The sequence below is a fragment of the Gouania willdenowi genome, chromosome 8 (assembly GCF_900634775.1).
Source record: "Gouania willdenowi chromosome 8, fGouWil2.1, whole genome shotgun sequence".
Lineage (NCBI taxonomy): Eukaryota > Metazoa > Chordata > Actinopteri > Blenniiformes > Gobiesocidae > Gouania > Gouania willdenowi.
This window is the reverse complement of record NC_041051.1, coordinates 32,212,132-32,238,432: the sequence shown is the minus strand read 5'-3', so window position 1 is coordinate 32,238,432 and position 26,301 is coordinate 32,212,132. Positions and strand designations below refer to the sequence as shown.

Below are 26,301 nucleotides of genomic sequence, written 5' to 3'. Positions count from 1 at the left end.
TTCCAGTCATATGTGAATGCTCATTTCCCTCCAACATCCAATCAGCGTCAGTTTGCTGCTAATGTCACAGTGTGGGAATGGCTTTCATTGCTTTGGGATGTAATTGCTCTCCCTTTGTCCCCTTTGAGCCCACAATCAATTTCCTCTGAAGTGAACTCCAGCACAAACCTTTGAGCAGCTTCACTATGTGGAATTTATGCGTTTCGACATCTCTCAGTTAGCGACGTTAGCTCATTAGCACAAGCTGCGACAAACACACACACACACACAAACACACAAACACATCTAGAACCAAACACATTAACTGATTTTAAAGCCTGATTACCTAAAGGGGAAAATTCTCATGTGGGAAACTGGTGGGCAGGGGGCCACATGTGGCTCTCGCTCCAATTATGAAAGGCCCCAAGAACAAATACATCAAACAACAATAAAACCCTATAAATTACCAAAAAAAAAACGCGAAATGATTCCAAAGTCACAAAATAACAACAATAATACACAAAATGGCCCCAAAATCATACAAAACAACTAGAGTAATGCACAAAATGACAACAAAAATATGTAAAATATCTCCAAAAACACACAATCACAAAAAATACACACAATTACTCCAAAATTAATCCAAAATAACAACAGTAATGCAAAAAATGACAACAAAAATACACTCACTGACTCTCTCTCTCTCTCTCTCTCTCCTCCCTCAGGTGGGGACGTACGACACGGGTATTCTGCAGATACGCTACCCCGTGTGGCCGCGGTACGGCTCCTACATGGAGACCGTGTCCGACTACCGCCACCTGACGGTGGCCACGCTGGAGGAGCGTCCTTTCGTCATTGTGGAGGCGGTCGACCCGGCCACCGGTACGTGTGTGAGCAACACCGTGCCCTGCAGACGGCAGTCCAACAAGACCGAGGCGTGAGTTTCACGCACACACACACACACACACACACACACACACACACACACACACACACACACACACACAGATACACACCAAGAATTGAAGGCCAAATATATTTTTAAAAAAACGGATAAAAAGAGGTTTTTACATCCAAAAAATAATGAAAACCACAAGAAAATAACCTAAAATTGCAGAAAACCACTACATAAATTCACAAAATGACTCCAAAAACATACAGAATGACACTTAATAGAAAGAAATGCACAAACTGCTGACATTGACATAAAAAATGACAATAAAATTACACAAAAGTACAACATACATGTACAAAATGACTCCAAAAGCAAAAAAAGATACAGAAAGAATGAAAAAAACACACTAAACAGCAACAAAAGTAATTTAAAAAAAACTCAAAAAACATACATAATGTCAATTTACTGAAAACAATGCACAAAATTACTTAAAGAAAATAACAATAACATAATAAATGATAATAAAATTACACAAAAGCACAACATAAATTCACATAATGACTCCAAAAATGACAAAAAATGAATGCTAAAAACACACTAAACTGCAACAAAATTAAACAAAATTAGTTCAAAACAAACAAAATGACAATTTATTGAAAACCATGTGCAAAATTATTCAAAGAAAATAACAAAAACAAAATAAATGACAATAAAATTACACAGAATGAGTCCAAAAACGACAAAAAAAAATACAAAATTAATGCAAAAACACACTAAACAGCAACAAAAATACACAAAATAACTCCAAAAACCTATAAAATGACATAAAAACACACTGAATGAAAGGAGATGTGTGGGGGGACGTTCAGCGTGGGGTTCATCTGGTGGTAAAAACACACTCACATGTCAACGTGTCCTCCTTCATTGATCCTGTGTTTAACTGCAGAGCCATTAGGTGCTGGATTAAGAGGCTTCTCATCATCACTCACTGGCCTCAGATACTCATTAGGCTGCTTGACCACAGGTGAATTATCCCAGGACCAGACGTGAGCCGCTGTGGGACACGTGTGTGCGTGCTGCAAACGAGGGTTTCAAATGGATGGGCCGATTAGGCCGCGCTATCAATCCTCAAACGCTGATATTGGTGTTCATTAGCGGTGCAGAGAAATGCTGGCAATTATCTATTAGTGACAAAGAAGTTAATGAGATGAAGGCGGAAGGAGCGAAGAGAGCTGCTACTTTATGGTTCTCACTGTTTAAATCATTGTGTCTGAGCAACAGTGAAGGATTTCAGAGAGAACAAACGACTTTTTAAACGCTGTAAGAAAGCGTCTCCTCCTCCCATGATTAATACTTTTACACCAGTAGAATCATTTTCCACATTTTGTCCTGTTTCTTAAGAATAAATGTTTTTCGAAATTTGGTATTAATGTCCCAAGGCGTGAGTTTACCACACACGCCAAGAATGGATGGCTCTTTTCATTGGTTATAAATATATTTGAACAAAACAAATAAAAGGGATTTTTACACAAAAGATGTTCCAATCTGTAACACAAAATGACAAAAAAAAAATACACCAAAGGACTCCAAACGTGGAAAATGACAACAAAATGACACAAAAGTACAACATAAATTCACAAAATGACTCCAAAAGCACCAAAAAGATACAGAAAGAATGCAAAAACAGACTAAACTGCAACAAATATAAACAAAAAAACATACAAAATGACTCCAGACATACAAATTGATGATAAAATGACACAAAAGTACAACATAAATTCACAAAATAGACTTAATTCATAAACATAAAAAAAAAAAAACTGTCAAAAAACAAAATCAATACAGAAATACACATTAAAATCAGATCAAAAGGACTAAAAACAGACTAAAAATGACTGAAAACAGGAAAATAATTGACTAAAGGGATTAAATACAGATTAAAAAGACTAAGAACAAACCAAAAACAGATTCTAAACTGAAAAAAAGAACCAAGAGAATACCTAAAGGACTAAAAACACACAAAAAAACAAAACCAGATAAAAACCCAATAAACAGACTAAAAACAGAAGATAAAGACTAAAATAGAACCAAAAACAGACCAAAAGTGGCAAGAAACTGACTACAAACAGAACAAAAACAGGTTAAAAAAGGACTAAGAACAGACTGAAAACAGCCAAAAGGAACCAAAAGAAGACCTAAAGGACTAAAAACAGACTAAAATGGACCTAAAACAGAGAATAATGACTAAGGTGAGACACATTAGCATTGTATTGTTAGTCTTTGAGGACAGTTTTCCATGACAAAAACCCAATGAGCTGCAGGTAAACCATTGACGGATGTGTTTACAGCTAAATGTCAAAGTAAGGGGCTAAGGACAGAGCCTTGGGGAACACCAGCCACTAAAAGTCTGTGTGACAGTGTTTGAAATGTGAGTCAGGTTGTAAAGTTGCTTCTCACAGTGTTTCCTCTGAGTCCAGCCTCTAATGACATCACTTATGATCTAAGTGGAACTCTCCAGGGTTAATATACGATGACATTATCTCCTCAGGTCGATAGTAGCCTTCACCACAGCATTAGCTCTATATTAATCTCCAATGGAGGGAAAACAAGCTGACACATGAAAACACAGTGCACGTCAGGCTTCCTCTAGGACAAAGATAGGATGCTTTTATCACAGGGGGCGGGGCCACAAACGTGATTGTATTTGATCTGATACAGGAGAAATCCTCACTATTGTTATTGTTTGTTTTTCTTCCATTGGCCGTTAACTCCTCCTCCACAGTTTGTCCAATTTTGACAAATAAGCTATCAAAAATGTTCAGAAAGATTTATTCTTGTAGAGCTTTTCTAGTTTTACCTTCAAACAAATGACAAACTGTTCAACCTTTTACACATTTGAACCTTTTTCAACCTTATTGCTAATGCTAGGTTAATGCTATTACTAGGCTAATGCTAAGCTAGTGTTAATGCTAGGTTGAGCTCAGCTAATGCTAGGTCAATGCTATTGTTCGGCTAATGCAAAGTTAGTCCTAATGCTAGGTTAATGTTATTACTTGGCTAATGCTAAGGTAGTGTTAATGCTAGGCTGAGCTTAGCTAATGCTAGATCAATGCTATTGCTCGGTTCTGATTTAGCACTAATGCTAGGTTAGCGTTAGTGCTAGGTTAATGCTAAGTTAGTGTTAATGCTAGGTCAATGCTGTTGCTCAGCTAATGCTAAGTTAGTGCTAATGCTAGGTCAGTGTTAATGCTAAGTTAATGTTATTACTTGGTTAATGCTAAGGTAGTGTTAATGCTAGGCTGAGCTTAGCTGATGCTAGATCAATGCTATTGCTCGGTTCTGAGTTAGCGCTAATGCTAGGTTAGTGTTAGTACTAGGTTAATGCTATTACTAGGCTAATGCTAAGTTAGTGTTAATGCTAGGTTGAGCTTAGCTAATGCTAGATCAATGCTATTGCTCGGCTAATGCTAAGTTAGTGCTATTGCTAGGTCAGTGTTAATGCTATGACTAAGCTAATGCTAAGTTTGTGCTAATGCGAGGTCAGTGTTAATGCTATGACTAAGCTAATGCTAAGTTTGTGCTAGTGCTAGGTTAGTGTTAGTGCTAAGTTAATGTTTTTACTTGGCTAATGCTAAGGTAGTGGTAATGCTCGGCTGAGCTTAGCTGATGCTTGATCAATGCTATTGCTCCTATCTGAGTTAGCGCTAATGCTAGATAAGTGTTAGTACTAGGTTAATGCTATTACTACGCTAATGCTAAGTTAGTGTCAATGCTAGGTTGAGCTTAGCTAATGCTAGGTCAATGCTTGCTCGGCTAATGCTAAGTTAGTGCTAGTGCTAGGTCAGTTTTAATGCATCTTTGAAAAGGTTTTGACAGATTTTTGGAATCATTGCATTTTTTTTGTCTTTTTGAAGTCTTTTTGTAAACATTGTGTTAGGGCTGGGTTTTTTTTTTTAACTCGTATTTGCAAAATGAATTGATTAAATCGATTTTTTTGCCCAGCCCTACATTGTGTATATTTTGGTTTAGTCTGATTTTTATTGTGGTTTTGTGTGTTGTTTTTTTTTTTATAGATTTTGTGCAGTTTGTTGTCATTTTTTGTATTGTTGTGTGTTTTTGTCATTTTGTCTGTTTTTATTGTCATTTTGTAGTTGTTTTCTGCAATTTTGAATGCCTCTTATGTGTCTTTGGAGTCATTTTGTGTCTTTTTATTTTTATTTAGTTTGTGTTTTTATTATCATTTTGTGTGTTTTTGTTTTATATATCATTTTGTCATTTTGTGTATGTACTGTTTTACATTTGCAGTTTTTGTTTGTAGTGTGCTAACCGCAAACAAAAATATTTAGCTAACTGCTAACAGAAAGCGCTAACATACTAGCATTCAAGCTAACTAAGACATAATAGGTCAAATGAAGATTTAAATCATCCTCATTGATTGTTTACAGATTTAAGTAAGACATACAACAGAGTAGTATCTCTGTGTGAGTGCGACCATGAATTTAAAAAGTGTTTTAATGACAGAGCATGAGAAAAACATGATAGGTAGCCATGTGTTGACAAAAGTTTAGTTCTATTTTCAGGTTGTGCTCTCAGGCCCCGCCCTGAAAGCTGGCAGTCGGCCTCGCTCCCTCCGAAGCCTTCATTTGTTATTGTTTGTTTTGCTGGTGGTTTCGTCTCATTGCCTCTCGGTGCTTTATTACTGTGAAGGTCTGCAGGAGGTTAGAGGTGATGTATCATAAACTCTCTCTGCAAACACCACGCAAAGATCTTTATTTTAACCTGAATTTATGAAAACACGGCCATTTAAACCACATCCGCATGAAAAATAACAATAATCCCCAATGTTTTTTTTTTTCTCTAAAAGCTTGATTTTTCATTGTGATTTAGTAAAAAAGATAAATAAATACCAGATTTATTGTCATGACTTAATACATTTCTAAATGAGGGGGCAACAGACACAAAAAGCATGAATTAAAGCACTAAAAACTAAGTAAAAGTTGGACAAAATTGACTGACAAAAGACTGAAAACAAACAAAATGGGGGGAAAAATAAGCAAAGAGACATAAAATGGCCAAAAAACTGAGTAAAAGGCATCTAAAAGGACTAAAAACTGCTAAAAAAAAAAGACTAACAAAAGATTAGAAACAAACTAAAAGCTCTCAAAACAGAGAAAAATAAGCAAAGACTAAAAACATTAGAAGAGCCGACTAAAAAGGAACCGAAGAAGGACGACAAACAGACTAAAAACATACAAGAAATCTCTAAAAAAAAAAAAAAAAAAGACTAAAATTACCCCATCATATATTTTGGTGTATAAGTCACGACTTATTTAATTTTAAATTGAGGGCACGACTTGTATGAATTGTTCTACAGGATAAAAATGTCTCATTGATAGTAACAGTGCAGTATGTATTTCTCTGTCATTCTGTGTTTTTGTTGTTGTTTTATTGTTGTTTTATATATACTATATATATATTTATTTATTTTTTTGTTAATTTATTTATTTATTTTTATTAAACCTTATATACTTTTCTGTCATTCTCTATTTTTGTTGTCGTTTTTGGTTTTTGAGTCATTTTTGTGAATTTTTGAAGCAGTTTCATGTATCTTAGAGTACTTTTGTTATAAATTTTGCCTACTTTTATTGTCCTTTTCTGTATTTTCCTGTAATTCTCTTTTTTCCTGGGTTGTTTTGTGTGTTTATGTTGTTGTTTTGTATTTTAGTCTTTTTTGTTGTCATTTCCTGTGTTTTGTTTTGTTATTTTTTATTGTTGTTTTGTATATATTTCTTTTTTTTTTTTTTTTACGTAGTTGTTATTTTATTTTTTTTTCAGTCATTCTCTGTATTTTTGTTGTTGTTTTTTTTTTGTTTTTGGAGTACTTTTGCCTACTACTGTTGTCATTTTGTGTATTTTACTGTAATTATCTTTTTTCCTGAGTTGTTTTTGTCATTCTCTGTTTATTGTGTTTTGTTGTTTTTAGTTGTTTTGTATATATTTCTCTTTTTTTTAATATTTTTGTTATCATTATATACTTATCTGTCATTCTCTGCATTTTTTATTTGTTGATTTTGGTTTTTGGATTAATTTTTGTGTATTTTTGAAGCCATTTCATGTACTTTTAGAGTACTTTTGTTGTCAATTTGTGTATTTTTCTATAATTGTCTTTGTGTTTATGTTGTTGTTGTTTAGTGTTGTTTTCTGTCTTTCATTTTGTTCATTTTTGTTGTTTACCATATATTTCTCTTTTTTTTTATATTTATGTTGTCATTTTTCATACTTTTTTTTAATTTTTGTGTGTTTTTGAAGCTTTTTTCGGTATTCTTGGAGTACTTTTGTTGTAGTTTCCTGTAATTGTTTGTTTTCATTGGTTATTTTGTGTGTTTCTGTTGGTGTTTTGTGCCTCTGTGTGCTCTGGATAACACCGTATACAGCCTTGGTGGTTTTTCCCGTGCGTGCTGAGCAGTGACCACAGAGTTGTCCGCTGTGTGAGAGTTTTTCGTTCAGCTGCTGAACGGTAATTAAATAAAGAGAGATAAGTGCTGAGCGTGGTTGGCACGGTGCCAGGCCTGACGCGGCGTTTCTAATCCGTGGCGTGTGATGTTATTAAAGGAGCCACGCAGCGGCCGATCGATGCCCACTCTGCGTAAACACCGTTTATTTCATCTTTATCTACTTCCTTTACACTCTCACTGTGTTTCTATCATCTGTGCTCCACGCTCTGGGCACTGGGAGAGAAATCATGATCATTGGTCCATTTGCTACACTTTCTAAACCAGTGGTTCACAATCTTTTTTTGATATCACAAACTTTTCTTCTTCTATAATAAGTTTTTAGTCGTGTCAGTTATACATGCGTTGCTAGGATTAGTGCACGAAATAACAGGATGACCTTTATTTTTTTATTGAGAAAGTGAAAGTGTAGAATAAGTTTTTTTTTTCATTTTCTGTTTCAATAGTAATTTAGTGTTTTTTTATTGGGTTTTTTGTGTGTATTTTTCTCTTGTATTTATATTTTTGTTGTCATTTTGAATACTTTTCACTCATTCTCTGTATTTCTTTTTGTTGTTTTTCGTTTTTGGAGCCATTTTTGTGTATTGTTGCCTACTTGTGTTGTCATTTTATGTATTTTTCTGTAATTGCCTGTTTTCCTGGGTCGTTTTGTGTGTTTTTGTCGTTGTTTAGTCTTCTAGAGGCATTTTTGTTGTCGCTTTCTGTGTTTCAAGTGCAATTTTGTGTATTTTTATTGTTGTTTTGTGTATTTCTGAAGCCATTTGGTGTTTTCTTTGATGACTTTTGCCCTTTTTTGTTGTCATTTTATGTATTTTTCTGCAATTGTCTTTTTTCCTGGGTCGTTTTGTGTGTTTCTGTTGTTTTGTGTTTTAGAGTCATTTCTTTGCTGTTTGCTGTGTTTTTAAAACAATTTAGTGCATTTTTGTTGTTGTTTTGTGTATTTTGTGTCATTTTATATACTTTTCACTCATTCTCTGTAATTCTTTTTGTTGTTTTTTGTTTTTGGAGTCAATTTTGTGTGTTTTTGGAGTCAGTTTTGTGTGTTTTTGGAGTGGTTTTTCCTACTGTTGTTGTCATTTTGTATATTTTTTTGTTATTCCCTGTTTACCTGGGTCGTTTTGTGTTTTTGTTGTTGTTTTGTGTTTCAAGAGTGATTTAGTGTATTTTTAGTGTTGTTTTGTGAATTTTTCTCTATTTTTTATATTTTTGTTGTCATTTTCTATACTTTTCACTTGTTCTCCGTAATTTCTTTTGTTGTTTTTTTGTTCTTTGAGTATTTTTTGTCTGTTTCTGTAGCCATTTTGTGTATTTTTGGAGTGGTTTTGCCACTGTAATTGTCTGTTTTCCTGGGTCACTTTGTGTCTTTCTGTTGTTTTGTGCTTTCGAGTCATTCTTGTTGTTTCTGTGTTTCGAGAGTAATTTAGTGTATTTTCATTGTTGTTTTGTATATTTCTGTCTCGTTCTTATATTTTTTGTTTTCATTTTATATACTTTTCTGTCATTCTCTATATTTTTATTGTCATTTTTATGTATTTCTGAAGCACCTTTGTGTATTGTTAAGAGTGCTTTTGCCTACAATCGTTGTCATTTTTTGTATTTATGTGTTTCTGTTGTTGTTGTTGTTTATTGTTGTTGTGTAATTTTGGGGCCAGATTTTTTATTTTTTTGATTCCCTTTTCTGTTCCAAAAACGTGAATTCCGTCTTTGTTTGTTTGGGCCGCGCTGACACAAACAAAGTTACTGGCAACACAAAGTTGATGTGAAAGCTAAAAGCTAACCTCCAGTGAAACCAGTGTGAGTGGGTGAAGCGTGTTCAGATCTTCTTGGATGTGAAACACCAAATAATCCAGCCCTCCACTCCGGATGCTATTGTTGGTGATTAATTCATGGCAGATACGTTAGCGCCGGACCAGCTGTCCGTCCATCTGTTAGCGCAGCCACGCCAACGCTCCTTCCATCGGTCCTCTCTTCACCTCGGCAACATCCGACAAAACATTCCACGGATGATTCCTGCTGATGGTTCAACTCCAAACATCCTCCTCGGCTACGTTTGTGACAGAAACGGGTTACCGTACGTGAACGCACACTCCTGTGAGGATGTCAGGGACAGAGAACAGTATTTAAAACATTCTGAATTCACATCTTAGACCAGGGGTTCTCAACATTGTGGTTAGGAACTAACTAACTAAACTAATTGTTCCAATATTGACACTATGAACCCTTTTTAACACTTTTTCTGTCAATTTTTGACCACTTTAATTTGCAACTTTTTTCCAATTTTTGTGGTTTTTAAAATCCCATTTCACCGCATTTTCCACCATTTTTTTGTCACTTTTAACCCTTTTTATTTCTGAATAAACAAGGATTTACATCTTTAAAATGACTATATATTATGGCTTAAATAATAATAAACATCATGAACAACAGTGGATATTATTCATATAAATAAAAAACTAAACTTTCCATATTTTAACCTATTTTCATCACTTTTTCTTGCCATATTTTTGCTCCTTTTAATGTATTTTTGCTACTTTACTCCCATTTGTTTCACTTCTCCATCAAATTTCAATGCCTTTTCTGCACATTTTTTCCACCATATTTAATGCTTATTTTTGCCAATTTACCTACATTATGATTTGTTGTGCCCATTATTTACCAGTTTAAACTAAATAATCCTACTTTTTATATTACATTATCCCACTTTTCCGTTTCTTTTTGTGTTTTTGGAATTATTTTATGTAGTTTTGTGCAAATTTTGTGTCTGTCGAAACTTTTTAAGGAGTTTTAATGTATTTTTGTTGTTACATTTGGTTGTAATCTTGTTTATTTTTTCCCATTGTTTTGTATATTTGTCCTTTAGCTTATGTTTGTTGTCGTTGTGTTCCTTTGCTGTCATGCTGTGTGTTGTTTTATTGTATTACAGACTTTAAATGTGCTTCTTCCATCCCCACATGTTTGTTAGCTTAGCATGTAGCAGTGCTGGTAAAGCAGGGTCAAAGGTTAAAGGGGCGGGATTATGTTATCAGGCTAGCTTTTTGAATTGAGCTAATTAATATGATCATCAGTGAGTAATAAGTGCGTATAGAAAGAAACTGAAGCCTTGTGTGCGTCAGGACTTATCGTCCACGTCACATGTCGATCAGTAATCAATAGCTAATCGATCGCTCTGCCTCTCTGTCTCCCTTCAGCATCGTGGGCCACACTGAGCCGTACACCAAGCTGTGCTGCAAAGGCTTCTGCATCGACATCCTGAAGAAACTGTCGCGAACCATCAAGTTCTCCTACGACCTTTACCTGGTCACCAACGGGAAGCACGGGAAGCTGGTCCGAGGAATCTGGAACGGGATGATCGGAGAGGTAAGAGTTAACGTTCACCAGTTCTGATACATGTCAAGTGCTACAGGTACAGGTTAGACCCTTTATACACTTTATATACTTACAATAATGTGGTTTAATCAAACATTTACAGATAATCTGATTTTTCAACAATTCTGTTTCAAAGTTTACTCATTTCTGCATAAATTTTGTTTCAGTTTGTTGTGTGTTAAACCATTTCCTGTTTCCTCCTAAAAGTAAAACTCTTTCAATTCATCTATATGTGGAACGGAAAGATGTTAACTGTGGATAAATTGCATTAAAACTGTTCAAACAGCTTCTTCTTCTTCTCCTCCTCCTCGTCCTTGTCCTCCTTCTTTTTCTGTTTCTTCTTCTGCTCCTCCTCTGCGGGTTGACACAAAACTGTCACCCCCTGGGGGGGGGGGGGGGGGGGGTCTAGGTTATAATCTACAATTTGTTGTTCATGGATCTCATGGTTTCATTGTGGATCAAACAGATCGTGGATCTCATTGTTCCTCTGCAGGTTTTCTACAAACGGGCGGACATGGCCATCGGCTCTCTAACCATCAACGAGGAGCGCTCTGAGATCATCGACTTCTCCGTGCCTTTTGTGGAGACGGGCATCAGCGTGATGGTGGCCCGGAGCAACGGGACGGTGTCTCCGTCTGCGTTCTTAGGTGAGACGGTCTGAAAGGCTCCTCGTGAGGACCCTGAGAGAGTCCACATGGGCTCCTAACGTGGACCTGTTGTGTTGTAGAACCGTACAGCCCGGCCGTCTGGGTGATGATGTTTGTCATGTGTCTGACCGTCGTGGCCATCACCGTCTTTGTCTTTGAGTACTGCAGCCCCGTCGGTTACAACCGCAGCCTGGTGACGGCCAAAGGTGAGTCTGTCTGACACCAGCACACTTCTGTTCCTCACATATAGGAACATAAAGAGGCACTCTCTGGTTTTCAGAGACGGCCTAAACCACATCAAAAATACACAAAAGGACTCCAAATATACACAAATTGAGAGAAAGATTTGCAAAGAAACAAAACAAACAACAATACACAAAAATAATAAGTGTACACAAAAGTGCACACAAATGACTCCCAAAACCCCAAATAACTCCAAACACACACAAAGTGAGAGAAAGATATACAAAATGACAACAAAAAAGTACAAAAAAATCTCATAGAATGACTCTTTAAAGACAAAACAACAACAAAAAGACTGATCAATATATACAAAATTAATCCAAACACACTCAGAATGACAGAGATATAAGAAGGAACAACAAAATTACACAAAATGACTCCAAGAATGCATAAAATGAAACAAAGATGTAAAAAATGACATAAAAAAATACAGATAATGACAACAGAAGAGCACCAAAATGTCTCCAAAAAATACGAGCATAAATCTCGGGAACTTTCTGAACGTTTTGATCTGAACTTATTTGTGAAAATTGAACAAATGGTGTAGGAGGAGTTAATGACCAATGTCCATAGATCTCTCAGATCTATGGACACAGATCAGATAGTGGAGCCCAGAGTTCACAGTAAACATGGTGATGCTGCTTTTAGTTGTTATGCTGCAAAGAAGTGGAACAAACTGCCAGCGGAGCTGAAGTCAGCATCCAATGTGAACATTTTTAAATCAAAGTTAAAGGCACTTTTTTTCTCTACTGCATATGATTGAGAGAGAGATTTTTTGTCATGTTGTTGATGTAATGATGATTTTACTGATGATTTTAATTGATTTTACTGATGATTTTAAATGTTCTTATTGATTTAAATGTTCTTATTGATTTTAAACAATTGAATGTTTTATCATGTAAAGCACATTGAGTTGCCTTGAGTATGAAATGCGCTATATAAATAAATTTGCCTTGCCTTGCCTTGCCTTGCAAAAGGAAAAAAAATGGATAACAATAGGATTCCTCCTGCATCCTCACTAATCACTCCAATAACACACAAACTACAATATTTGCTTTTCTGAAGAAAATGCATCATTGAACACTGCATTAGCCTAGCATTAATATTAGCATTAGTATTTGCGAGCATTAACCTAGCAGTGGCATTAACATAGCCATTAGACAGCTGAATATTTTTAAAGCTGAAGCTCAAAGTTGATGCATTTAAATTTTAAAATATTGAAATTCCCAACCAAAATTAATAAGGACATTTTTGTACAAAAAAAAGACAAAATTGATAAGTTAGTGGTAAGCACCGATTTTTATAAACAAACAACTGTTAATGTCAACATCAGATCTATTTACATAATCTATGTATCAAATATAAGGATAATCCATGTTATTGTGCAGAAAAATGAATGTTTCAACAGTGTATTCCTTTATAACTGTCCTCTGCTCCATTCGTCCTCCACCGTAGCTGTGGCTGCTGCAGCAGGAAAGGAAGAACGCTGCGCGCAAACGACACTGTGTGACTGAACCCAAGTTCTAAATATCTGTCTGAACCCGACCCGTCTGGTGCCGTCGAGTCTCGTCAGGGTTCAGTCGGGTATCCGTCCTCTATCCACAGTATCAGCTGTGCTCCGGTCATGAACAAACAGCTGATGCGCACCCCCCGCTGATGGCTGCAGTTACACTAACCACCATAGTGTCACAATCGAGTCTGATTTATACATCTATGCTCCTTTAACTCAGTCAGTGCCATTGACGAGATAACTCGTCATTTGCATTTTTTCACAGGGATCACTAGAAAACACCCTGGCGTAGGTCCCGCTGTGGGGTGTAGTGACCAACTGTGCCCTGAAGATGGCAACAGTGCACCTTTAGATGATAGATTAGCCACTGATGCTACCCATCAAAAGAGGAAGAAGCAGAAACGAGTGAGATTATGGTGCTACGAAGTGATATTGTGACAAATCCAGCAGCTCACAGCTCCACATACTAACACAGAACATGTGTGGACATGAGTAGATTATTGATAATGTTGCGATGGTGAGATAAAACCATCAACTAACAGGGCCAAACCGGTCATCCCTGCGTGTCGGGAGGAGGAGGGGGTACAAAATACCCCCAGCCTGTGAGCCAGATAGCAAAATAATAGGTGACATCTAGGAAGTAGCAGCGCACCTTTGAATGAGAGATCATCCATGCTCAGCAGAGCTTAGAGGGAGAGAGGAAAGGCGTTTGACCTAGATAGATAAATAATAATAATTTTGCCATCAAAAGCCCGGTCTCAGTGTTTTTTTTTTTTGTTTTCTATAAGGAAACAATGTTCAGATGTTAGAGTTGTCACTAAAGCAAAAAAAAAATAGCTTTAAAGTCACTGACAGGGTTTTTTTTTTTTTACAAAAAGGCTTTTTTCTCAGCTTTTTGCTCTGAAACTGAAGATTTGTGTAAAACTTGCTCTATTTAACGGCTGATTACAAAAGAATGAAACGAGCCAGAAACAAATGTTTTTTTCCGATGAAAGTAGAGGCTTCAATCTTTCAGAATCTGGTGTCAGATTTCAGATAGTCATAGTAGAAAATATTCTATGGGTCTTTAAAATCAGTCAAAAACGGCTGGTACTGAGGGGGGTAGAAAATCTGAAAATGGCTGGCACTGAATGACTTAATTGTCGAAATCGGTCAAACACTGAACGACGTTGAAACGCGGCAAAATTCTGTGACGAAAGGAAAAAAAACTAATAAAAATAGTGAGGAGGCCTCCTAAATCCTCACTAATCACTCCAATAACACACAAAAATAACTGAAAAAATATATAAACCGACAACAAATATACACAAAATGACTAAAATGTACAAAAAAAATCCTGACTTAATGAAACCCGTGTAATGGTCAGGTTCCGTGATGGTCAAAAGATCAAAGCGTGCGTCCTTGTGTAGCAGTGATACGTGTAACGTGTCATCGTGAATCCATTTGAAATGTTGGCAATCAGCCGAGCGAGCGTAGAGGAGAACGTGTGATGGAGGACAGCATGTGATGCAGCCTCACATATTGGATCAATGCTGGACAAATTGAGACGCTGCGCTTTCATTTCAGAGCCAAAGTGCTTCATAAAACATCCCATAATAGAAGAGGAAGAAGAGCTGCTTTTTCTACCTTTGGTCAGAACCAACCTTCTATAACAGACACAGTACATACAACTTTATCACAGACACAAATGTGATTGATCACATGATTAACATTAGAATAACGACCAATCAGACCATTAACAGGAAACATCAATCCGTGTACTGTTCGCTCTTTGGTTATTCCGTTTTAATAACAAATAAACGGTGTGCTTATTTAGTTTTACTGACTTAAAACCAAAACAGAAATACAGAAATATCAAAAACCAAACATTTAAAGGAAAATTAGAGCGAAAGCTTAAGTACGTCACATTCTGTCAGCGCGAACAGAACCAGAGCTGAAGTCCACTATAACTGGTTTCCCTCCACAGGCCCTGGAGCAGGTCTACTAACACAATAGGACTGTTTAGGATTTATTTCAGCAGTTTTCTGGTCCTGCTCCTGTTTTCATTCAGTCAGTGGATGTTTTAGCTTGTATAAAGCTGCTCATATTTAACTTTTATGGCGTAACGGTCCTAAATGTGTCCAAATTAACTGGTGACACTTTTGCAAAAATAATTACAGCTTTTTTGAGGGCAGTAAAAATATTTATTTTGCATGTTATAATACAGCGAACCACTAACGGCAAAGTTGATCACAAGAAACGAGGAGCACCAGTAGAGTCATAACACCACCTCTGGTTCCTTTAATCACATTATATGGGTATGCTTTTTGTAACATTCATTTTTTTATTTATATATTAATAACGTTTCAATTCACCAGTTCATTAGTTGTGACTTATGCGTTGATCCTTTTTCTGTCCGGTAGTAAAAGTCCGCCCCCCTGTGTGTCCCCTCTGTGTGGTGAGATTAAAACATGAAGCTCTCGTCCTAATTTCCCCGTAAATATCCAAATATCACAAACAGAACAAAATTTTATTTTAAAACAGAAAAACGCTGCTTGTCTGGTTTTTGATTTTTCTGTGATGATTTTAAGTCAGTAAAAAAAATAACCACAACAGTACCCTGCTTCTCCTCCCCTGCAGACCCTGGGGGGCCGACCTTCACCATTGGTAAGTCCGTCTGGCTGCTCTGGGGAATCGTCTTCAACAACTCGGTTCCCATCGAGAACCCGAAGGGAACCACCAGTAAGATCATGGTGCTGGTCTGGGCCTTCTTCGCCGTCATCTTCCTGGCGTCCTACACGGCCAACCTGGCGGCCTTCATGATCCAGGAGCAGTACATCGACACCGTGTCGGGCCTCAGCGACAAGAAGGTACGCAAACCAGGCACAGGAGCTAGCATCAGAAGCTAGTAGGGGCCGAATTCAGGCCACGAGCCTTTAGTTTGACAGCATTAGTCACTGCAAACAGCTCACTTTAAATATTTGTAACACAGACGGGCAACTTTCATCACAGTGGGCAGGGCCACAAACATGTGATTGTCTTATCACATGATCAACATTAATGTCAGCATTAGAATAACGACCAATCATGGTTTATGGTTTTTGTGTATTAGGTTATAATTTGGCCTTTTGGGGGGTTTTTGTGTGTATTGTTGGAGTTGTTTTGTAATTTTTTTTCATTTTGTGTACATGTTGTCGGCTTATACATATTTTCAGTTTTTTTCTGGGTTTCTGTTGTCATCTTGTATGTTTTTGGAGTAATTTTCCTGTCGTTTCTGTGCATTTCTGTTGTAGTTTTATATTATTTTCAGGGGTTTTTTGTAGGTTTTTGTAGTCATCTTGTAATTTTGTATACTTTCCTGCCATCTTTGTATGTTTTTGTGGTAGTTTTGCATGTTTATGTAGTTTTTGTGTATTCTGGTTGTCATTCCTACATTTTTCTCTCATTCTCAGTAGTTTTTCTTTAATCATTTTGTAGATTTTTCTGTGATTTTGTGTAAATTTGTTGTAGTTTCTTATATTTTTGTGGGTTTTTGTAGTCGTCTTGTGAGTTTTTGGAGTCTTTTTTTAATTAATACATAAAAACGAACATAGAAAAGAGAAGGTGAAGCGAGTCAGTATACATGTGTGGTGAAGCCACAGCATTCTTCCTGTATCCACAATTCTTCCCGCGATAATAAAAAGACTAAACTAATCTGGTTAAATAAATCCCTTTCTGACACTGTCGACTTGTCTCAGGCAGACGCAGAGATTAAAATAACATTTGCTGGACACGTAACGAGCAGCGCGCTGGCGGTCATTTAAAATCCAGGTTTCATTACAGATTTAGAACGAGCAGCCGGAGAAACAACTGTGACTGCTTCATAGAATATAGAGTGGTTCTCTGTGCTGTCCTGAGCTCACACACACACACACACACACACACACACACACACACACACACACACACACATCTATTACAATAAACCTTTACACAGCTATCAAATTAAAATCGTGAAATTAGCTGCAAAAGGACGTGGATTTCAAACCTCTTTGGAGCCAAATTTCATACTTTTTTTCATACTTTGTTGACTTCCTCCAGCACATTTTTATTTATATTGTGTATGAAGCCTTTATTCTATCAGGAAACTCCTTTTGGCTTTAAAGTCAAATCCAGACCTCTTGGTCCAGATTAACAGCAGCAAATACAATTAAATTACATTAGATAATTCTTTATTTTATCCCACAGTGGGGAAATGTGAACATTTAGAAAAATTAGCAATCTAAGCTTTAATACACAATAAAATCTATGTTTTTCTTTGGTTTTGGAGTCATGTTACTGTATTTTTGTTGTCCTTTTGTGTGTTTTTCAATCATTTTGTATGTTTTTTGGAGTAATTTAGTGTTGTTTTGTTGTATTTTTGTTATTGTGTTGTGTGTTTTTGAATTCATTTTGTGTTTTTGTTGTCCTTTATCTTTTTTATAATTTTTTAAATATTTGTAATTGTTGTATGCTTTTAAACTATTTTAGTATTTCTTTTGTCTGTTTTTCTATAATTTTGTTTGTTTTTTGCAGTATCTTCAGTATCTTTGTTGCCCTTTTTTGTTTATTGTTGTATTTTTGTATTTGTCTTGTGTGTTTTTTTTTTTTTGTGTTTTTGAATTTATTTTGTGTTTCTGTTGTCCTTTTCTGTATTTTTCTATCATTTTGTATGTAATTTGAGTAATTTAATGTATTTCTGTTGTCCTTTGTGTATTTTTTATCGTTTTGTTTGTTTTTGGAGTAATTTAGTGTTTTTTTTTTTGTTTGTTCTTATTTTCTTTTCTTGTTAATGTTTTTTTTTTTTTAGATTTTTGCATATTTTTGGAATTGTCTTGTGACAAGAGGTCGCGCAGGTCGACCTGTGACCACCGTAACTCTAAGCTCAGAAAAACAATAGTAGGGGGGAAAATTAGCACAAAAAACGGAAAAAATGACCTTGAAATATATTAAAAAAAAAAAAAGATATTCCAAAAAACAGAAGAAAAAAAATGCCCGAAAAGCAAACCAAAAAAATTAATTATTCAGAAAAAATAGGTTTTTTTTTTCTTTTTCAAGTGAATGCAGTACGTTTCCGTGCACCCCTGTGCTGAATTTTAATTGTTAAAATCTGTGAAACGCTGCAGGAGGTAAAACGCGCCAAAATTCTGTGACGAAAGAAAAAAACGGGTTTATTACTGCTACGTTTACAGTAACAGATACTTTTACTCCAGTACTTCAGGTGTTCTTCAGCTTCAGTGAGGAGATTCACCACGAGCTAAAGGACATAATGACAAGTTCATTTGCAGACATGAAGCTAATTAGCTTCCCCGTGGCTACGTTGTCCTGGACAGGAAGTTCATTTCTGATTGTTTGATGATTAAACATCAGCGCGTACAGAGCAGAGCAGAATACTGAGCAGTGATCTATTCACTCTTTGTCCTTTAATTAAAGCAGCAAATATCACAGCAGTGATAGATGGGACAAAACGATCGATGAAGAATGAAAACAGCTCCATCATCATCACCGTGAACACATCGTCATGTTTGCACCGTGACCCAGAAATAATAACCAACATTTCATACAAACGTAGATATATGTCGCTGTGGCTCTTCTGCTTTCACCTGACACCATCACCATTGTTTTTGCTTTTTAGTTTTAGTTTTTGCTTTTTATTTTTAGTTTATTTTAGTTTGTTTTTGCTTTTTATTTTTTGTTTATTTTAGTTTGTTTTTGCTTTTTATTTTGTTTATTTTAGTTTGGTTTTGCTTTTTATTTTGTTTATTTTAGTTTGTTTTTGCTTTTTTTGTTTGTTTTAGTTTGTTTTTGCTTTTTTTTCCCTTTTTTTAAAAAAATCTTTTTTCAGTGTATTTTTGGGTTTTTTCTTTTCATTTTTTTGTCTTTTTTGTTATTTGTCTGTTTTAGTTCCTTTCAGTTTGTTTTTGGACCTTAAGTCAGATATTATTTGGTTTTTGATGTGTTTTAAGTGCTTTCAGTTTGTTTTTAGCCTTTAGTCTTTATTTAAGTCTGTTTGTGGTCATTTTATTGTTTTTCAGTGAATTTTGAGGGTTTTTCTTTTTTTTTCTACCATTAGGTCTTAATTGACTGTTTTTTGGTCCTTTGTGTCTGTCATTTTTTCTGTTTTCAGTTGTTGTTTTGTTGGTTTCTTTTTTTGACATTTTGTTCTGACCTGTTTTGGTTTGTTTTTAGCAAAAATAAAATTTGTCTATTTTAGTTTGTTTTTTTCTTTTTGCAGTGTATTTTGGGGTTTTAATTTTTTCTTTTTTTGCTATTTTCTGTCTGTTTTGGTTCCTTTCAGTTTGTTTTTGGACCTCAAGTCGGTTTTTGGTCTGTTTTAAGTGTTTTTTTGTGTCTGTCTTTTTTTGTCTGTTTTCAGTTTGTTTTTTGTTGGTTTTATTTTATTCTAACGTGTTTTAGTTCCTGTTAGTTTGATTTGTCTGTTTTCGAACCATAAGTCTTATATTATTCTGTTTTTGGTCTGTTTTAAGTGCTTTCAGTCTGTTTTTAGCCTGTTTTTTGGTCTTTTCTTTGGCTAGTTTGTTTTTGGTGATTTCATTTTTCTTATGTCTATTTTTGGGGGTTTTTTCTTTTACTATTTTCTGTATTTGATCCTTTTTGGTTTTTCTATTTGTCCATTTTATTTCCTTTCAGTTTGTTTTTGGTATTTCTTTGTCCGTTTTTGGACCTTCAGTCTTTTATTAGTTGGTTTCTGACCTGTTTTAAATGCTTTCAGTTTGTTTGTTGAACCTTTAGGTCTTATTGACTGTGTTTTTAGTTCTTTGTGTCTGTTATTAGTTTGTTTTTTGTTGGTTTCTATTTTTGTCTTTTTTTAACCTTAAGTCATATTATTGGGTTTTTGGTCTGTTTTAAGTGCTTTCAGTCATTTTTTAAGCCTGTTTTTGGTCTAAATGTAGAGATCATCAGTTGTGGTCCACTTTATTATTCCCAGAGGAATGTTCTCCATCCTTAAAGACACTGATGTTTTTTACCTTTTCTGTTCCAGTTCCAGAAACCCCAGGAGCAGTACCCCCCGTTTCGTTTTGGTACGGTCCCAAACGGCAGCACTGAGCGCAACATCCGGAGCAACTACCCTGAGATGCACTCGCACATGGTGAAATACAACCAGAAAGGAGTGGAGGACGCCCTCAACAGCCTGAAAACAGGGTGAGTAATCTGATTTAACGCTGTTATAGTTTTAGTACTTTTAATCTCTTTTTAGTCTGAAGGTTCTTTTAATTTGTTTATAATGTGTGTTTTAGGTTTATGTGGGTTTTTTTAGCCTGCTTATAGTCTGTTTTGTTCTTTTTATCTGTAATAGCTTTTTAGTCTGTTTTTGGTCCTTGTAATGTGTTGTAGTCTGATTTTGTTTTGTTGTAATTTTTAATGTTTTTATTTATTTTAGTCTCTTTTTAGTTTGTTTCAGTCTAATTATGGAGCTTCTATAGTGACTTTTTGGTCTTATTTGAGTCCGTTTATGTTGTTTTGAGTTTGGAATCTTTTCTGTTTTTGTTCAATAGACGGCGAAAAATCTGTTCTTTTTGTCTGTTTTTAGTACTTAAGAGGTCTTTTTAACCTGTTTGTCTTTGTTTTATGTTTTTAGTCCTTTTAGTCTCTTTTTAGTCTATTTACAGTCTGTTTTTTTGGTTTTTTGGTCTTTGTCATCTGTTCTTAGTCTGTTTTTGTTCACTTTGGTCTTCTTTCAGTTTGGTTACAACCTGATTTTTGTCTTTTTTGTCTATTTTATAGTTCTTTAGGTCTGTTTATAGTGTGTTTGGGGTTTTTTTTTTTTTTTTTTTTGAGTCCTCTGATTGTGTGTTTTAAGTATTTTCGTGGTGTTTTTTAGTCTGTTTTTGTACACTTCGGTGTTCTTTCAGTTTGGTTTTAGTACTTTGGGAGGGGTTTTAACCTGTTTTTGTGTTTATTAGGTTCAGTTTTAATGTGTTTAGTTATTTTTGTCTCTTTTTAGTCTGTTTTTAGCTTTTTTTAATCTAATTATAAAGTTTCTATAGTGACTTTTTGGTCATATTTTAGCCTGTTTATGGTGTTTTGGAGGGTTTGGAATCTTTTTTTTGTTTTTGTTCAATAGACGCTCTGGTAGTTTGAAAATTGACACATAAATTTCCTCCTAAAACCTGTTCTTTTTGTGTGTTTTTAGTATTTTAGGGTGCTTTTAACCTGTTATTTTTCTTTTTTTGCTTCAGTTTTAATGTGTTCAGGGCTTTTAGTCTGTTTTATAGTCCTTTAGGTCTGTTTATAATCTGTTTTTAGTATATTTGGAGGCTTTTTAACTTGTTTTTGTCTTTTTTATGGTTCAGTTTTAATGTGTTAGTCACATTTTAGTCTGTTTTTAGTCTATGATTATAATTTATGATAGACTAATTGTACTGAATGCTTCTCTTTATGCTGCTAGGAAACTGGACGCGTTCATCTACGACGCGGCGGTGCTGAACTACATGGCGGGTAAAGACGAAGGCTGTAAGCTGGTGACCATCGGCAGTGGGAAGGTTTTCGCCACCACCGGTTACGGCATCGCGCTGCAGAAGGACTCACGCTGGAAACGACCCATCGACCTGGCTCTGCTGCAGTTCTTAGCAGACGGTAAATTTATGCAAACATTAGGTTGTTTATTAGGTGGTAAAAGCATGACATAAAATAAAACAGAGACTGCATCACTGTCATGGGGGGGGGTTCTTGTCGTTTTACTATGTTTTGATCTGTTTTTGGTGGGTTTTTTTATCCTTTTGGTTTGTTTTAGTTCCTTTCAGTGTTTTATTTTGGTTTGTTTATCTGTTGTTGCAGCTCTAGGTCTTTGTAGTCTAGTTTTTAAACCTCAAGGAAAATTGAAAAATTCCCAAAAAGCTTCAAATCGTGCATAATTTAGCACTTATCTGAGCAGATATTTGCATGTCTTTCATGGAATAAGTTGATAATAAAACATATTTCTAAATGCAGACATCAGGACTTTAAAGGGGCGATGCTGAATACAGTTTATACAGTGAGGCTGTAGTAACTGTATTTACACTCTTCACATTTACAGGAATAGAAAGAGCAATAAAAGAAGACAATAAGCGCTGGTGTGCTCATAAAAACAGAGGAAATTTATGAACGACAGGCTCATAAAAGCATGTGAATAAAGTCCAGTTTAAAGGACGTTTTATTCCTGAGCTTCAGGCAAAGAAAACAGAGAGAAATAATAACGCTCAGAGTCGGAGGCCAAAGGAGCACAAAATGTTTATATCATTGAATAGAAAACACTTTGCTGAGTCATGGTTAACTGTATGTGTGACAGATCAAATGGATTATTAATATTAAAGCATTGAAATGTACATTTTCATACAGATTACATTTGCTTCTCCTTCCTTTGAATGAATAAGTGCGAAGACGCGTTTTTCAATTTGCAAACAGAGCGTTAGTTAATGGTATCCGGCCCGCTGCTTTCTCAAAACATTTCATTATCTCATGCAAATGTGTTTGAGTGGAGACGTGAGGCGGGATCATTACTCAGCGCTCTGCTTCGCGCTCCTCATTCACAGGTGACACACAGAAGCTGCAGACCGTGTGGCTCACCGGCATCTGTCGCAACGAGAAGAAGGAGGTGATGAGCAGCAAGCTGGACATCGACAACATGGCGGGTGTTTTCTACATGCTGCTGGTTGCCATGGGCCTGAGTCTGCTGGTGTTCGCCTGGGAACATCTGCTCTACTGGAAGCTACGCCACTCGGTCCGAAAACCTAACCGCCTGGATTTCCTCCTCGCCATCAGCAGAGTGAGTGACACGGTTTCTGTTTCCATCAAACGATCAAAACAAGTACAATCATGTCAAAGGCTGCTGGAAACACACATACAAGGACAGAAATTCACAAAACAATGACAAAATGACTCCCAAATCACACAAAAACACGGAAGATATTCAAAGATTTTCCTCAAATACAGTTCTTCCATAATTAGAGAAATACACAAGGGTAACAAAAATACTTAAAGCATCAACAAAAATATTTGAAAATTACTCACAAATCACACAAAATGCCTGCAAAAACACAAAAATCACAGAACAATAGTTATTCCAAAAACATGCAAAATTATTGAAAAACACACAAAAACACAACAAAACTACTTGCAAATCTCACAAAACTACTACAAAAATTACAGCATATACAAAATGATATCTATAATATGCAAATATTCTTCCAAATACATATAAAATTACAGGAAAAATACACAAAATGACAATAAAAATACGCAAAATTCCTCCTAAATCACACCAAATGTCTACAAAAACACAATAATCATAGAAAAATGACCAAAATAAAGTAAAATAATTCCCAAAAACTACATAAATATACACAAAATGAATCAAAAAAGATGCAGAATTAAAGAAACACGCACCAAAAGACAAAAGAAATATGCAAAACTACTACTAAAAATATACACGTTTAAAGGAAAAAACACACAAAACCAAATAAAACTTGTTGTTCTAATGCTGACATGAATGTTGATCATGTGACTCTTGTGTTCGTGCTGCGTCTGTAGCGGGTCAGTAGTCTCAGACTGACCCGTGTGTTTCTGTCTGTCTGTCTCAGGGTATCTACAGCTGCTTTAACGGTGTGGAGCAGACAGAGCGGAACGGGACCCTCCAGAACCCGGACGTGACCACGAACTACTCCCAGGCCAACATGTTGAAGATGCTGAAGACGGCCAAGGACATGGTTTCCTCCGCCCGTGTGGAGAACTCCCTGGACAACGCCACCAAAACCATCGAGAACTGGAGCAGACGAGGAGCCGACAACGTCCGGGCCGGACTCCCCCCCCGGGTCACAGCCGGGGACCTGAGCCTTGGCCGGGTGCCATACATCTCCAGCATCACGGATAACCACTCCCCCTTCCCTCAGCGGGCCCTCACCCCCACCTTTCCACTTCACTATGGCGACGCCTCTACCCAGCCGCTCCTGGACAAGCCGCGGGTGGTGACCCGCCCCAACGTGCTGCGCTACACGCTGCCCGCACGCAGCAGCCAGCACGTCTTTGAGAGGACACTGCCCATCTCCAGCCTCAGTAGTCCTCACCTGGCCATGAGGGATGCCTCAGCCCCGGGAACCCCAAACCCTCACCACAGCGGCAGGCTGTACGTGGACAGCCAGTCCCGGCACCCCTCCTCCCCGTTCGTCCCTTACAGGGAGTTCCAGGTGCCGGACATCTATGTGGAGCACAGAGGGCCGCTGAGGAGGAAACTCAGCTACCCGCCGGACTGCGTGAGCCGGGGCCGGCGCCCTCACAGCTACGTCTTTGACCCCGTGGACCCCAGAACAAGAGTGGAGTACGACGAGCCTCGGGCCTGCTTGGCAGAGCTCAGGGCCAATCATCTGATGAACAACCACAGCCCAGACGCAGCCGGACACTACCCGGCCGCTAGCAGCACCTGCAACTCCTGCATGAAGTCGTACCTGGAGCCAGAGACGGACGACGTGCCGCTCCTGGGGAAGGACAAGCTCAACCGGCGGGCTTCGTTCCTCAAAGCCACGTGGGGCAACGACCGGATCCGGCAGGTAGACGAAACCAAGCCGTCCACATCCTCGTCGCCTTCGGCCAGGGCAGACGTCCCCGATCTGTTTCCACGCGTGGTCGTGGCCAACCCCAGGCCTCACAAGCTTTACGGAAGTCTGGGACACAACCTTTCCTGCTACCCGTTGTCGGCCGAGCCTGCCTACCTGGACCCGGCCCACATGGGCTCCTATCCGTACAAGCAGAAGCTGAAGTACTCAGATTCCACCCGGCTGCCGTCGTACAGGGAAGCCATGCTGCAGAACGCGGCTGCCCTGCGCCGTTCCTCCTCCTCGGTGGTGCACAGACACTACTCCACCTACCTGAATTCGTACGCAGACTTACCGCTGTACGTTGGGCCCCTGGCTCAGGGAACGCACCAGTACTACGACGGCTCCAGGGACATGTGCCACTTGTTCCACTGCACGGGTCACTGCCCCGACAATGCCGCAGTGCCCCGTGTTAGCGCGAATGTGGCCGAGCGACCGCTGGTTTACCACAACAACCTGTTCGGGAGCTACGACGGCGCCGGGAAAAGGGAGGAGCCGAGCTGCAGGGACCGGAGGCAGGTGTTGGTGGCGCGCAGAGTCAATAGTCCCTTTGTGCCAAAGCCCTGGAGAAGGGTGTCCAGCCTGGAGTCTGAGGTGTGAACCCTCATCCTTACGGGTCCTCCATCGGTCCCTCGGAGGTGGGGGACGCCTGGAGGTTCCGCCCTCAGCGTCAAGCAAAAAGTAACACCGATAGTGTATTTGAGGGCGTGGCCCCTCATTGATCAGTGCAATAACACACGAGAAGGGGCGGACACTGAGACCGTCACTACTGCTGGGACTTTGTACGCCAAACATTACAAAAAGTTTCAAGTATTTATGATATAGAGAATTTAACCCCTTTATTGTTATCTTAAGGTTTTTAAATGCTTTGTGGGAGACGATATACTGTAGCCTCTCCATCGGAGACATTTGTGAAAGAGTGAGAAACATCTTCATCATCATCATCATCAAAGCAGCCACACGTCTTCCGTCTATTTTCTAAGTTAATGAGTGCTGGCTCTGCTTTGAGCAGGATTTAAAAAAGGGAACATTATTATCATGTGTATTTCCATTATTCCAGCAACCTTTAATAAAGACAAAGGCCTTCCCTGAGGCCTGTGAAATCTGCCTCAGTCCTTTAAATACTGTCTTATCTCACTATTAGACCGTTTGTCCTTTAGAAGCTTCTGGAAGCTATAGAAAGACAGAAAACTAGAACATTTAGGGTCGTCTTCTGATCGAGAGGTTGGGGGTTCGATCCCAGTACCTGACTATGTGTCGAAGTGTCCTTGGGCAAGACACTGAACCCTAAGTTGCTCCCAGTGGTCGACTAGCGCCTTGCATGGCAGTCCTGTCCCACTGGTGTGTGAATGTGAGAGTGATTGGGTGAATGAGCTGATATGTAAAGCGCTTTGAGACTGTTTCAGTTTGGTGATGAAGCGCTATATAAATCATGTCCATTTACCATTTAGGGAATGGAGGTGAGGTAAGGCAAAAAAGGGCCAAATGTCAAACGCCTGAAAACAGAGGTAAGTCATAAAAATTTTCAAAAAAAAAAAATGAGTTCAGACCATCATTAGACCCC

General features: G+C 37.6%; 1 protein-coding gene across 3 annotated transcripts in view; it reads left to right on the top strand.

Moving 5' to 3' along the window:
• The window catches only part of grin2ca (glutamate receptor, ionotropic, N-methyl D-aspartate 2Ca), a 72,708-nt gene extending 46,915 nt beyond the window's left edge, over positions 1-25,793 (top strand). For 2 of the 3 annotated variants that reach the window (XM_028455600.1, XM_028455599.1), the window contains 9 exons: positions 705-916; positions 10,575-10,743; positions 11,246-11,399; positions 11,480-11,605; positions 15,772-16,001; positions 20,153-20,313; positions 21,560-21,747; positions 22,683-22,915; positions 23,730-25,793. In XM_028455600.1, the coding sequence (XP_028311401.1) occupies positions 705-916; positions 10,575-10,743; positions 11,246-11,399; positions 11,480-11,605; positions 15,772-16,001; positions 20,153-20,313; positions 21,560-21,747; positions 22,683-22,915; positions 23,730-25,337 (3,081 nt within the window). In that variant the 3' untranslated portion in view covers positions 25,338-25,793. Of the gene's footprint in view, positions 1-704; positions 917-10,574; positions 10,744-11,245; positions 11,400-11,479; positions 11,606-15,771; positions 16,002-20,152; positions 20,314-21,559; positions 21,748-22,682; positions 22,916-23,679 lie in introns of all 3 variants that reach the window. The other variant, XM_028455601.1, reaches the window with a different exon arrangement.
• Positions 25,794-26,301: the final 508 nt, after the last annotated feature.